This window comes from Equus caballus, chromosome 20, assembly GCF_041296265.1.
Source record: "Equus caballus isolate H_3958 breed thoroughbred chromosome 20, TB-T2T, whole genome shotgun sequence".
In the NCBI taxonomy this organism is placed as follows: domain Eukaryota; kingdom Metazoa; phylum Chordata; class Mammalia; order Perissodactyla; family Equidae; genus Equus; species Equus caballus.
The window spans coordinates 35,097,435-35,110,340 of record NC_091703.1 but is presented as its reverse complement, the minus strand read 5'-3'; the positions used below and the strand labels follow the sequence as shown (position 1 = coordinate 35,110,340).

The window sequence follows — 12,906 nt, the reverse complement described above, 5'->3', positions numbered from 1 at the left end:
TATGAGGAATTTGACTAACTTCGCTGCCTCGCGGGCTCCAGGGTTAGCTGTCAGTGTCTCTGCCCAGCTGCACCGGCCCCTCGGCCGTCCTCTCCGCCTGGAGCAGGACTCAGAGGACAGTACTCACTAAGCATTTAGCTTCGGAAGGAGAGGTGATTCGGATGGTCCGGCTGTTGCCACCAGGCTAGGCCCTTCGGCCGCCAGGTATTTTTTGACTCGCTCGGGTGTCCGTAGTTGGGGCTGCTACCCGAACCGCAGAGAATTGTGGAATTTATAGTTCTGGATGAGTTCTGGGTGGAACGGCTCGAGTTGGACAGAGATTTTTGTAGGGGGAAAAAATGAGGATTTTGAGGACCAGGGACCCGGGTCCCAGAAAGACGGGAAAGGACGAGAAAGGAGTCTAAATAAGATTCCTGCCATTAGCATTGTTTTTATTTTCTTTTCAGGTGCTGACCTGAACCTGGTCCATCCCTTTCCTACCAAAACTGTTCACCCACGGTGGAAGAGAACAGGCAGCCATATGGAGACGCTACCAGTCAGTCCAGTGGGAGAGAAGGACACCTCTCAACAGCAAGAACAATGGGAAAAGAACTCCCGGGAGAACTTTGATTCCATTACTCAGATTAGGCAGCAGCCCCAAGACTATCCCACTGAAATCCTTGAACTGACAGTGAGCCCAGATACAGCCAGCCAAATTCTAGAGAATCCTCAAGGAACTGAAAAACTAGCCTCTAGACTTGAAGGAGATTCTGATGAGTCTCATGGATCAGCCAGTGAGATGCCAGAGCCCCATCAAGCTTCTGATCTCTGGTACTGTCCGGATGGGAGCTTTGTCAAGAAGATCATAATCCGTGGCCATGGCTTGGACAAACCCAAGCTGGGCTCCCGCTGCCGGGTACTGGCTTTTGGGTTTCCTTTTGGCTCCGGGCTGTCAGAGGGCTGGACAGAGCTAACTATGGGGTTAGGCTCATGGAGGGAGGAAACTTGGGGGGAGCTCGTAGAGAAATGCTTGGAGTCCATGTGTCAAGGCGAAGAGGCAGAGGTTCAGCTCCCTGGACACTCTGGACCTCTTGTCAGGCTCACACTGGCCTCCTTCACTCAGGGCCGAGACTCCTGGGAGCTGGAGGCCAGCGAGAAAGAGGCCCTGGCCAGGGAAGAACGTGCAAGGGGCACAGAATTGTTTCGAGCTGGGAACCCTGAAGGGGCTGCCCGATGCTATGGACGGGCTCTTCGGCTGCTGCTGACTTTACCCCCGCCTGGCTCTCCAGAACGAACTGTCCTTCATGCCAACCTGGCTGCCTGTCAGTTGCTGCTAGGCCAGCCCCAGTTGGCAGCCCAGAGCTGTGACCGGGTGCTGGAGCGGGAGCCTGGCCATTTAAAGGCCTTGTACCGAAGGGGAGTTGCCCAGGCTGCCCTTGGGAACCTGGAAAAAGCAACTGCTGACCTTAGGAGAGTGCTGGCCGTAGACCCAAAAAACCGGGCAGCCCAGGAGGAGTTAGGAAAGGTGATCATTCAGGGGAAGAAACAGGATGCAGGGCTGGCTCAGGGTCTGCGCAAGATGTTCGGCTGATTAAAAGTTAAACCTTAAAAAAGACAGGAACCTGTGAATTGTGGTCTATGCTGTGAGATTTGGGGGGGGCCCTACAGGGAGGGTTTCAGCCCGTATCCCAGTCCCAGCTTTTGCCTTCCTAGGGGAGCTAACAATGGTCTCAGTGCGCCTCTTTCCCTTTTTTTACCATTAAAAAGCCATATGGTCACGTGTGGTACGTTTTGGGGGGCTTATCCATCTCCGAAGATGAACAGAAGCCGTCCAAACTTAAAAATTTAGAACTGGTTTTGAAGAGGAGGGTGGCGGACCTTTAAATCCTGAGAACTACGTTTCCCAGGCTCGTTCTCGCTTGGTCCTGTTTGGCGCATGCGCAGGCTTCACACCCGGGTACTTTGAAAGTGCCGTCTTCTTCCGCTGTGCTCCCATTGGCCCGGCCTCTACAGCCACCTCTTCTATTGATTCATGTGCTCATCCCCCAGGCCTCTTACTGGTTGATAGAACTTCCGGGACGACCCCCCCCTTTTTTTTTTTTTTTTTTTTTAAGAGTCAACTGATTAGTTGATGATGCGGAGAGGCGGGCCTCGGAAACCGTCTCAGGGTTGGGGGGCGGGGGGGAAAAGATGGCGGAGCTGATGCTCCTCAGCGAGATTGCGGACCCGACCCGTTTTTTCACCGACAACTTGCTGAGCCCGGAGGACTGGGGTCTGCGGAGTGAGGCCTCGGGGAGGGGAGAGGGCTGTGGCATACTGTGCCCCTGAGGCACGTGGGAAGGAAGCGGAGCCCAAAGAGGAAGGCTGGGCAAATACGGAACCCACCATCCGAAGGAGGGCGGAGCAGGGAGGCTCGCTGTGTATTCGGGGGATGCGGGAGTTGGGGAAGACCTCCGCTCCGCGGAAATGTCGAGTTGTTCCGGGGTCGGGGAGGGAGGGGCTGAAGTTCTTTGGCTGGATCACTTTTCAAGTGGGCGGGCGGTGGGTCTGGCCGAGCCAAGCCAATGAGGGATGGGGCGAGGGTTCTGTGTGGAACTGTAGGCCGGGCCACCCGACCACCTCCCTGACACTCCGCACCTCTTGTAGATAGCACCTTGTACACTGGTCTGGATGAAGTGGCCGAGGAACAGACGCAGCTCTTCCGTTGCCCGGAGCAGGATGTCCCGGTATTGCTCCCCCAGCCTTGTCTCTAACTCTTGGTGGGCGAGAGTGGTCTCAGAACCAGGAGTCCTTCCCAGGCCAGAGCTCATCTGGAGCCGTCCCTTCCTTACTCTCCTGCCGTCTAATATACTGCCTTATTCAGTTTGGCAGCAGCTCCCTGGACGTGGGAATGGATGTCAGCCCCCCGGAACCCCCCTGGGACTCCGTGCCTATCTTCCCAGGTAAGAAATCCTTTCTGATTCCCTAATCCTTCCAGAAACTCTCATCTTCCCACTGTTTTCCAGAAACTGCCTAATTTCCTGTATCCTTACGCCTCCTCTACATGAGTGCCTGTGCACTCCTCTCTCTTTTAATTTCTCACGTGTTCCTTCCCCCTTGGCCCAGTGAGGGGTCCCCACATCCATGGACACTTCTGGGGCTCTTCTCAGACTCTGCTTATTGGTTACTTTCTAACCCCGTTTCCTCCAGATCTTCAGGTGAAGTCTGAGCCATCTTCCCCCTGCTCTTCCTCCTCCTTCACCTCTGAATCATCGCGTCTTTCTACGGAGCCCTCCAGCCAGGTGAGAGACCCATCTCCCTCCTGCTCTCTGTGGCACGGCCTCTGCTCCATCCCTTTCACCCATAGGTGCTAAGGAAATGATTTGTGTGCTATGAGTCATGGGGGTGAAGTCTTCCCTGCCTCTGCCTTTTCTTTAATATCCTCATTTTCCACATCTCCACTGTGGTTGTCTAGAAGTGCAGATGGAGTCTTTTTAATGTACAGAGATATGTGGCAGCCATGGTGGAGCTGGGAAGAAGAGAGTTGTTAACTGCTGAGAATTCTGGAACTGTTCTTGCCCAAGTTGTCCACTCTAAGGCAATATTTGAAATCATGAGACTTCATTGACCTTCCCAGGAATAAAGCAGAAGGACAGAACAGGGGCCAGAGACAGCTCAGGGAGATGCTCAGCACCATTCAAACCAGAATGTTAATAACAGGTGGTTTGTAAGCTCTTAAACTTTGTTCTTGCTCTCACTCTCAACACCTCGCTTATTTTCTTTCTTCCCTCCTGCTTCACCCCTACTCTCACCTAGGGTCCTGGTGTAGGGGAGGTGCTCGTTGTGAAGACAGAGTCCTTGGCACCTCCACTCTGCCTCCTAGGAGATGACCCAACGTCCCCATTTGAAACCATCCAGATCAATGTGGGCCCCACCTCTGATGATCCCTCAGGTAATAACAGCCTGCACCAGCCCCAGGCTTTAGCAAGATTGAGTGTGGAGGTGTGTGTGGGAGGGGGTGTAGATTGTTGTTGGGAGGGACGTGTAGGGAGCAGGACAGGGAAGAAAGGGTGGGGAGGGGAAATGGCAGATAACCAGGAGAGAGGCCAGGAGGGTGGGGAGAATTTTAAGAAACCACAGCAAGGGCAGCACTAAAGATATGAGAATGACTTTTCTTCTTTCTTTTTCCTAGTATCCTGTTGCTTTGCATTTTTTAAAAACTGTGGACAGTTTAGGGCATATTTATTTATGTTACTTCCCCTCCAATGTTTTATTATAAAATTTTTCAAGCATACAGAAAAATTGAATACTAGATTCTACAATTAACATGATTTGGGCTATTTTTTTTTGTTATTCAGTTTATTTGCCTTTTTTTTTTTTTTTTTTTGAGGAAGATTAGCCCTGAGCTGACATCCACTGCCAATCCTCGTCCTTTTCCTGAGGGAGAGGGAGATCAGCCCTGAGCTAACATCTGTGCCCATTTTTCTCTACTTTAATATGTGGGACGCCTGCCATAGCATGGCTTGATAAGTGTGGATAGGTCCACACTCAGGATCTGAACCAGCGAACCCCAGGCCACCAAAGCAGAGTGCACGAACTTAACCACTGTGCCACTGGGCTGGCACCTATTTACTCTTATATGTTTATTCAGTAAACATTTATTGAGTACCTAATCCATGCCAGATACTAGACAGGGTGCTGGGGACGCAGAGATGAAGAAGACATGACTACCACACTGACTTGAGAATCTTGTAGTGTGGTGGGGGAAAAAGACAAGTACCAGTCAATACAGGTGTGGTAATTCAAGGATAGAGATCATCCAAGTGCCATGAAAGCCCCTAAGAGGGGGCATCTCACCCAGTTGGGGCTGGATCGGGGATGTGCTCCTAGAGGAAGGGTTTCTTGAGCTAAGTTTTGAGAGGCACATAGAAATTAGCCAGAAGAAGAATGTGGGAACTGGAGTATGTGTGTGTAAGAAACCTGCATCTCTTCAGAGTGGAGTTGGGGAGGGAGTGGGGAATGGCAGAGTTGCAGAGGCTGCAGAGCCAGGTGGGAACCCTGTTAAGGGACTCTTAGCTTTTATCCTGTGGGCAGTCTGGAACCTTTGAAGAATCAAGTAGGAGAGCAATATGATTAGCAAGATGACTCTGGTGGCAGAAGAGAGAATGGGTTGCAGAGAGGCAGGAAGAGGAGGATCAAGGAAGAGGCTCATGCAATTAATCAAGTAAGATATTTGGATGCCACGAAGAAGGCAGAAAGAATGAAGTAGAATGGATGAGTTGCAGTGACCTTCTGGGCATGGGAGAGAGGTGGGAGTCAAAGAGGATGTCTGGGTTTCTGGCCAGGGCAACCATCCAGTGGGCAGTGGTACCTTTCACTGGATAGTGACCGCAACAGCAGGAGGCCTCTGCTTAGGGAGGATGGTGAAGTCAGTGTTGGACGTGTTGATTGTTGATTTCAAAGTGCCTTCACGGTTTCCTGGCACTGCCTGTCTCACTGAACTCCAATCAGAAGCTGAAGGGCAAGGGAGGCTGATGATGCAGTCCATTCATGTTTTCCTCCTTGGCCTCAGAGCTGGACAAGGAAGGATGGAGAGTGGATTTGGAGGGATAAACAGATCATATCCAGCACATTGTTAAAAGTTACAAAGAGAACAAACAAAATAAGGATTGAAAAGCCTTTAACAGAAAAAAGATTGTTGATGACTTTGCAGAGGAGGGTGTTACTGGAGTCAGGTTGTCTCCTATTATTTAGGTACTTTTTGAGAACCTGTACTTTACCCATTGCTTTGATGGACATGAAGCATAAGACATAGCTCTTGCTTTTGGAGAGTCTCATGAGGGTTATAACACGCAGTTAATAGCTCAAACAGTGGTCACCCCTGAGGAGGGGATCTGGGTGGCTGGTGGACAAGGAAGGGAAGGAGATTCAGTTTTCACTGAATTCTCCTTTGTTCCTTTGGGATTTTGTGTCATATATGTGTATTACCTATTCAAAAACATAAATTGATTTGAAATTTTAAAATAGCAATATTGGCGATTGTATAATTAAGTACCAAAACGGGTAGTATGGATGCAGGGGAGCAATCAAGGGTAGAGATGCAGGCTTGGCAGTTGTCAGCATGGAGATGCATGATAGCATTGGGCCAGGATGTGGTGAACATCCAGCCAGATAGGAGTTTGGGCCCATATGAATGCTGGAGACTCCCCCTTCTTGGGCCTCCTCTAAGTGAATGGACAAGGTCTGTGAGAAAGAAAGAGAGAATACAGAAGGACAAGGATATCCTTGAGGAAAACTGAGCAGTGGTGAAAAAAATGAAGGAGCCACTGAAGGAGAAAGGACGTACTGGGTAAACAGGTAGGAGGAGAGCCAGCAGAGTGGCAGCCCCATGGCTCCTCCTTCTGGATTGCCTGCCTAGGGTCAGAATAGTTTTATGTTCAGGTACAAGGAAAAATGACCATGTCTCACATTTCCCCATCTTAACCCTCTTCTCCTTCAGTGTTGATCTGATCTCCAGCTCTTTGTCTCATCCCACCACCCCACAGATGTCCAGACCAAGATAGAGCCTGTCTCTCCGTCTTCTTCCATCAACTCTGAGGCTTCCCTGCTCTCAGCAGAGTCCCCCAACCAGGTGAGCATAAGCTTCCCATCCTCCCTGCAGCCACTCCAGGGAGTTCCTGCTGACTCTCAGAGGTAGGAGAGCTTTCTCTTCCTTCTCCTCCACACTCTTCCTAACTCACATATCTTCTGGAACGCCTATAGGCTTTCATAGGAGAGGAGGTACTGGAAGTGAAGACAGAGTCTCTGTCCCCTCAAGGGTATCTCCTGCGGGATGTCCCAGGCCCCCCACTTGGAGCTGTCCAGATCAGCATGGGCCCGTCCCCCGATGGCTCCTCAGGTAACAGGGCCTCCCGACACCTGGGGTCCCTGGCAAGAGGCCAGTAGTCCTGACATTCCTTCCTTCCTTCAGGCAAAGCCCTGCCCACGCGGAAGCCACCACTGCAGCCCAAACCCGTGGTGATAACCACTGTCCCAATGCCACCCAGAGCTGTGCCTGCCAGCACCACTGTCCTTTTGCAGCCCCTTGTCCAGCCACCCCCAGGTACTAAAGAAGGATAGAAGGAGATGGACTGGATTGACCTTCTCAGGGAGCTCACAGCCACTGAGGCTCCCAACCCTTGGGTGATCTGGTGTGGGTATGGACACAAGGACCCCACCTGACTTCCAGCTCTCTGACCTCCTCTTCTGCTCACTTGCCCCAGTGTCCCCAGTTGTCCTCATCCAAGGTGCTATTCGAGTCCAGCCTGAGGGGCCAGCCCCCCCTGCACCAAGGCCTGAGAGGAAGAGCATTGTTCCAGCTCCTATGCCTGGGAACTCCTGTCCACCTGAAGTGGATGTAAGTATTGGAGAGGGGAAGAGTGGGGCTAGTAATGGGAAGGGAAGAGGAGAATCTGTCTTGGGAAAGAACTGTGGAATGAAGAGGGAGCAAAAAATGAGGAAGCAGACACATAAGATGATCCTGAAGGTCAGAGTGGACCCCTGTTTATATATGAATGTAAACTCCATGTAGTTTTATGATCTTTAGGATTGCTGTCATTGAGATAATTGGAGAAATGGGGGTGGTCTCAGTAAATCAAAGGCAGGGGAGTCATACTGTGTTACAGTTTTGGTAGTAGCTGGAAGAGGGAGGCTGCTTCCTAGAGGAAAACTGCTCTTTAATTATAGCAAGGTTAAACTTTGGGCCCAAAAACGAGAATTGAGAAGAAGGAAGACCACCCACCAAGGAAAGGAACCAAGATGGAGAAATGGTTCCTCCTACAGTCTCACTTCTCTCAGCTCTGAGGAACAGGGACGGGGAGTGGTTGAGAGAAGGGCCCTTTCCCTGAAATGTTTTAGTAGAGAGGAACAACCCTTCTCTGGCTGTGTAGGTAGAGGTCACGAAGGCAGGAGAATGGCCAATGTTAGCTTTGGATAATCAGTCCTTGGAGTTGGGGGACATGGTTTCCCTCTCCTTCCCATCTTTCTTTCTCTTTTTGACCCTCTGGGTGCCTAGGCAAAGCTGCTGAAGCGGCAGCAGCGAATGATCAAGAACCGGGAATCAGCCTGCCAGTCCAGGAGGAAGAAGAAAGAGTATCTGCAGGGGCTGGAGGCTCGACTGCAGGCTGTGCTGGCCGACAACCAACAGCTCCGCCGGGAGAATGCTGCCCTCCGGCGGCGGCTGGAGGGCCTGCTGGCTGAGGTAAGCCTGGTCTGTCCTTGGGAGACCAGCAGGAATGTAGGCTCCTTGGGATGACTCACCCTCTCTCTTGTCTCTTCCTCTGTATCGTAGAACAGCGAGCTCAAGTTAGGGTCTGGAAACAGGAAGGTGGTCTGCATCATGGTCTTCCTTCTCTTCATTGCCTTCAACTTCGGGCCTGTCAGGTGAGACCCTCCTTGCCTTCCTGGAAGCTTCTGGGTGGAGCCTACCCTCAGAATCCTCCTGATTGCCAGCTTTGGCACAGTCCCTTTCATTCCCCTTACACACAGACAGCCCTGGTGTCTTTAGTACCGATGGAGTATCCAGCTAGTCCCTTCTTGTTCCATCCTTTCTCTCCTAACTGGTATGTCCTGGGGTAGATGGTGGTGAGAATACTGATAAGATAGTAACTGACTATTGAGTGCTTACTGAGTTCTAGGCTCTAGGTTAAGCACTCTCCTTTTCTCATGGTTCCTGGCCCTATGAGGTAGGCACTGTTCTCATTCCCATGTTACAGATGAAGAGTCAGGCTTGTAGAACAGATTGGAACCCGGGCAGGCCGTCTGCAGAGCCCTTGCTCTTAGCTAGCCCCTAGACAAAGCTGGAATTCTTCCTCATGCTCCGTCCTTCCTTATCCGCAGCATCAGTGAGCCTCCTTCGGCTCCCGTGTCTCCTCAGATGAACGGAGAGGAGCCTCGACCTCGGAGACACTTGCTGGAGTTCTCAGCACAAGAGCCGGTTCATGGAGTTGAGGCCCTCCAGGGCTCCACTCAGAGCCATGAGGAGCCCCAGCCCAGCCCCGCAAGCAGGCCAAGCTTCAGGTAAGGAGAGGGCCTCTCTCTTTTGGGCGTGCTGAGTGCGTCTTCTTCCCCAAAGTTACCTTTTCTTTTTGAGGGGAGCCAGATTGTTCTCTCGCCATCATTGCCGTCTCTGTTGATGGGGCGTGCTGGGCAGCCTTGGATCATGGCCTCTCCCTGCCTCACCCAGGAACCTGACAGCCTTCCCTGGGGGTGCCAAGGAGCTGCTGCTGAGAGACCTGGACCAGCTCTTCCTCTCCTCTGATTGCCGGCACTTCAACCGAACCGAGTCCCTGAGGTGTGAGGGATTCACAGCTGAGGCATCTTCCCTGTCATTCTGAGGCCCTCCACGGCCGGCCTGGCTGTCCTTGTGTGCTGAAGCACCAATTCTCCTTGCCCTCTCTTCTCCCTCCTGTGTGCGGGCAAGGAAAGTGGGGGCCTTGGCCTGGCACGGAGGTGTCACCGCTCCTCTGCTTCCCCAGGCTTGCTGACGAGCTGAGCGGCTGGGTCCAGCGCCACCAGAGAGGCCGGCGGAAGATCCCCCAGAGGGCCCAGGAGAAACAGGTAGGAGAGGGTGGGGCTAGTTCAAGGCAGGCCACTTGAAGACAAGGGCTAAATGTCCTGGGGACTTTTAGTGAGCATCTTGTGGAGGTTTGAGGGGTTGTTTGGGAAGTGGAAGGGTGGGTGTGAGGTGGCATCAGCTTCCAGGGGCTGTCTGTCTCTTTCCCTTTTCCCTTCACCCTCTTCAAATCCTTAGATACTTCTCCTTCCAGAAGTCTCAGCTACGGAAGAAGTCGCCTCCAGTTAAGGCAGTCCCCACCCAACCCCCCGGGCCCCCAGAAAGGTGAGTCTGGGGGGCTGCTTACTTATTAGGTGAGTTTCTACTCTAGAGAGCTGTACCCCTGGAGCTGTCCTGTGCTTGTCATCAGTGCCACCAATGGCATTATGCGTCCCTCATCCCCTGGGGTCTCCTGTCTCTTTTTCTTTCATCCTCTCCCTGCTTCCCTAGTGGGAAGTGGGCTGGGCTTAGTTCCTTCCAATCCCGTTTCCCCACCTGTCTAGGGATTCTGTGGGCCAGCTGCAGCTGTATCGCCACCCAGACCGTTCACAGCCAGAGTTCCTGGATGCAATTGACCGACGGGAAGACACATTTTATGTTGTCTCCTTCCGAAGGGTGAGTTCTTCCTCCCTGCCCTGTCCCCGTCACCCTGGGTTCCCCAGCAGTCTGTCTTGAAATTGAGGCTGTAGAGTAGGACCAGAGAGCCTGCCAGCATCTTTTTCTCCATCCTCCTGGACTGGCCCCTCTGTTTCCCAGGACCACTTGCTGCTCCCAGCCATCAGCCACAACAAGACCTCTCGGCCCAAGATGTCCCTGGTGATGCCTGCCATGGCGCCCAACGGTAATTCTTTCCCTGCCGGGCATGGGGAAGAATCCAGAAATTGAGCAAGGGGGAAGTTCTGATAGGGAGACCCAGCAGGAGGAGCTGAGGAGGGAACCAGGGAGAGGAGTGGGGCATTCCTGAGAGATGCTAGATGCATGGGTGAGAAGAAGCAGGAAATGGGTGGAGAGGAGAACTAAATGCAGGAGACTGATGAGAGGAAGATGAGGGTGCGGGTCCTCCTTCGGTGAAGGTGTTTGGGTAGGTGCTGGGCAGAGGGCGGTGGGCTGGGAACTTGCCAGACTCTCACCTCCTTTTTTTCTCTTGATGTCCTCTCCTCTGTGACCTCACACTCATCAATGTCATGTTCTTTTCCTACCCCTGTCCTTCTCCCTGCACCAACTCCATCCCGACCTCTCGATTAACCCCCACTGTGGATCCACCTCCTCACCATTGCCCTTTCCTCCCTCTTCACCTCCACTTCTCCAACCCCTCCTCTCTGTTTGCCCCCCTCTTCCTTAACTCTCCCTTTCTCACAGAGACCCTGTCAGGCCGGGGGGCCCCAGGGGACTATGAGGAGATGATGCAGATCGAGTGTGAGGTCATGGACACCAGGGTGATTCACATCAAGACCTCCACAGTGCCCCCCTCGCTCCGAAAACAGCCGTCCTCAACCCCAGGCAATGCCACAGGTGGCCCCTTGCCAGCTTCTGCAGCTGGCCAGGCCCACCAGGCCACCCATCGGCCCCTCTACCTCAATCATCCCTGACCTCTGTGACTCACACTGACTTAGAACTAGGCGGGCAGAGGGGAAGGGTGACCAAGTGGGACTGTTTCTAATTTCCCTGATCCCCGGGCTTGGGGCACTTGGTAAAGAAAGACAAGGTGTGGGGGTTAAGCACTTATTTGGAGGTGATGGATTCACCCCTCTTCTCACCTCTTTTTGGAATACAGGGCTCCTCTCAGAACCCCCAGTCCCTACTTCTTTCTCTGAGGGTGTTGAGTGAGGTTAAGTCTTGGGGCGGGTGGGCTCCTGCACCCCCTTTGTTCTTTTGTTTCTCTGTTTGGGGGGTGGAGGTGGGAATTTAGTCCCCAGGCGGGACAAGGGATGTTTTTACACTTTGGAGCTAGTTGCTGGGAGTAAAAGAGGGGTGGTGGAGGGACATCAGGTTTATGTATATGCATATCTTCTTTTTTATTATTAAATAAACAACTTGGAGGGAGTTGAAGGAATGGTGACTGCCTTCCTGGCTCATGATGGGGAATTTGGGGGAAGTGGCTTCTATAGGGCCAGTATATCAGAGAACCAAGCACTGAAGACATAGCTGGCTCTGGGGTGGGTTGGGTGTGGGATCACAGACCTCATGTCATCCCCTTTAACCCGCCCCTGCAACACTAGGCTATGTCTGTGTCTAGCAGGGGGATAGGGGAGGGGTGTCCCATGGCGTGACAGCCCGGAGAATACAGATCCCTGGAATGTGTCTGAGTAAACAGGAAGGACAGGGGGCCCCACACCCTTTAGGGTGAGCAGCCTCCCTGGATCCCCTGCATTCTAGCAGGTTCTCCCTCCCTCCCCTCACTTTCCAGGAGGAGCAGCTTGAACAAACAACAGAGCTGGGGCCAGAGGGCTGTGAGCCCAGAAAGGAGGGGCCGCAGTGGAGAAGGGGGCGGTGTTTGGAAGGAAGGGCTGTGTTGAGGAGCATCTTTTTAGCCCTAAACTGGAGGAGCCTGAGACTTGAGAGTCCAGTTGAAAGAAGAGGAACAGAGGGGTCCAGCAGAAAAGGCTGTGCTTCCTAATTAGGAGGAAGGGGGAGCAGGACAAAGGGTGTAGGGCCAAGTGCCATCAACCTGGGGGGATCTCCGTCAGCAGCTCCTGTCCAGCAGTGCCTCAGGCCCAGCCCTGCAGGAGTGTCCTGGGTCAGCTAGAGGGTGTGGGCTGGGCCTGGGCTCGATGCCCAGATGACTGGACAGGGGCCTCCTGGGCCACAAGCCCAGGCCTGAAGGAGGGGGAAGAACCTCACGTGTCCAGCCAGGCTACCCCCTCCCCATTACTGTGTTTGGGGTGAAAACAGACCGAGTAACTATGGCAACCTGGAACTAGGGCTCCCAGGAACTAGGCCTCTCCTCCCTCCAGAGGGCAGACCTGGCTTCTCTGCCAGCACTTCCTGTCTCAAGATCCCTCCAGCCTTATCCAGCCTTTTCCAGGCAGTGAATGCAAGAACAAGGATTGTGGAGGCAGATTACCTGAATTGGATTCCCTGCTTTGCCTTTTATTAGTGGATGTCCTTGGTATGTAATTTAAATACTCAGAGCCTTAGTTTGCTCATCTGTAAAATGGAATACTCCTACCTACTTCTCAGGGTTGATGTGAGGATGAAAGATGATGTTCACAATGCCTGGTCCATAGTAGACACACCTTTCCCTCATCCCTTGCTCCTTTCTCCATTTACATTGTCCTTTTCTCCTCTTCTATTTTGCTTGTATCCTTTGTGGCTCCATCACGGTTTTATTGTCCCATTGCTCTTTCTCTTTCCTG

The 12,906-nt window shown here is 52.6% G+C and overlaps 2 protein-coding genes across 5 annotated transcripts; both read left to right on the top strand.

The window, feature by feature from the left end:
* Positions 1-65: 65 nt before the first annotated feature.
* Positions 66-1,594, top strand: FKBPL (FKBP prolyl isomerase like). Its single transcript, XM_005603761.4, has 2 exons — positions 66-204; positions 447-1,594. Exon 2 carries the CDS (start codon positions 521-523, stop codon positions 1,568-1,570), a length of 1,050 nt encoding a protein of 349 aa, XP_005603818.1. The 5' UTR covers positions 66-204; positions 447-520; the 3' UTR covers positions 1,571-1,594.
* Positions 1,595-1,938: 344 nt separating this feature from the next.
* ATF6B (activating transcription factor 6 beta) lies at positions 1,939-11,603 on the top strand. Of its 4 annotated transcripts, none has more exons than XM_070245342.1 (18): positions 1,939-2,251; positions 2,626-2,705; positions 2,843-2,921; positions 3,169-3,260; positions 3,775-3,910; positions 6,504-6,589; positions 6,721-6,856; positions 6,929-7,060; positions 7,221-7,354; positions 8,012-8,197; positions 8,288-8,379; positions 8,836-9,015; positions 9,182-9,289; positions 9,474-9,555; positions 9,768-9,835; positions 10,054-10,165; positions 10,307-10,391; positions 10,910-11,603. In XM_070245342.1, exons 1-18 carry the CDS (start codon positions 2,170-2,172, stop codon positions 11,137-11,139), a joined length of 2,100 nt encoding a protein of 699 aa, XP_070101443.1. In that variant the 5' UTR covers positions 1,939-2,169; the 3' UTR covers positions 11,140-11,603. The 4 variants fall into 4 exon arrangements, with proteins under 4 accessions (XP_070101443.1, XP_005603817.2, XP_001493203.2 ...); XM_005603760.4 differs by having other exon boundaries at positions 9,765-9,835; XM_001493153.5 differs by having other exon boundaries at positions 2,046-2,260; positions 9,765-9,835.
* Positions 11,604-12,906: the final 1,303 nt, after the last annotated feature.

Coding starts and splice junctions, on each gene's coding strand:
- FKBPL (XM_005603761.4), top strand. CDS start 521: ATGGAGACGCTACCAGTCAGTCCAGTGGGAGAGAAGGACACCTCTCAA.
- ATF6B (XM_001493153.5), top strand. CDS start 2,170: ATGGCGGAGCTGATGCTCCTCAGCGAGATTGCGGACCCGACCCGTTTT. Junction 2,922..3,168: donor CTCCGTGCCTATCTTCCCAG/GTAAGAAATCCT, acceptor CGTTTCCTCCAG/ATCTTCAGGTGAAGTCTGAG. Junction 3,911..6,503: donor CACCTCTGATGATCCCTCAG/GTAATAACAGCC, acceptor ACCACCCCACAG/ATGTCCAGACCAAGATAGAG.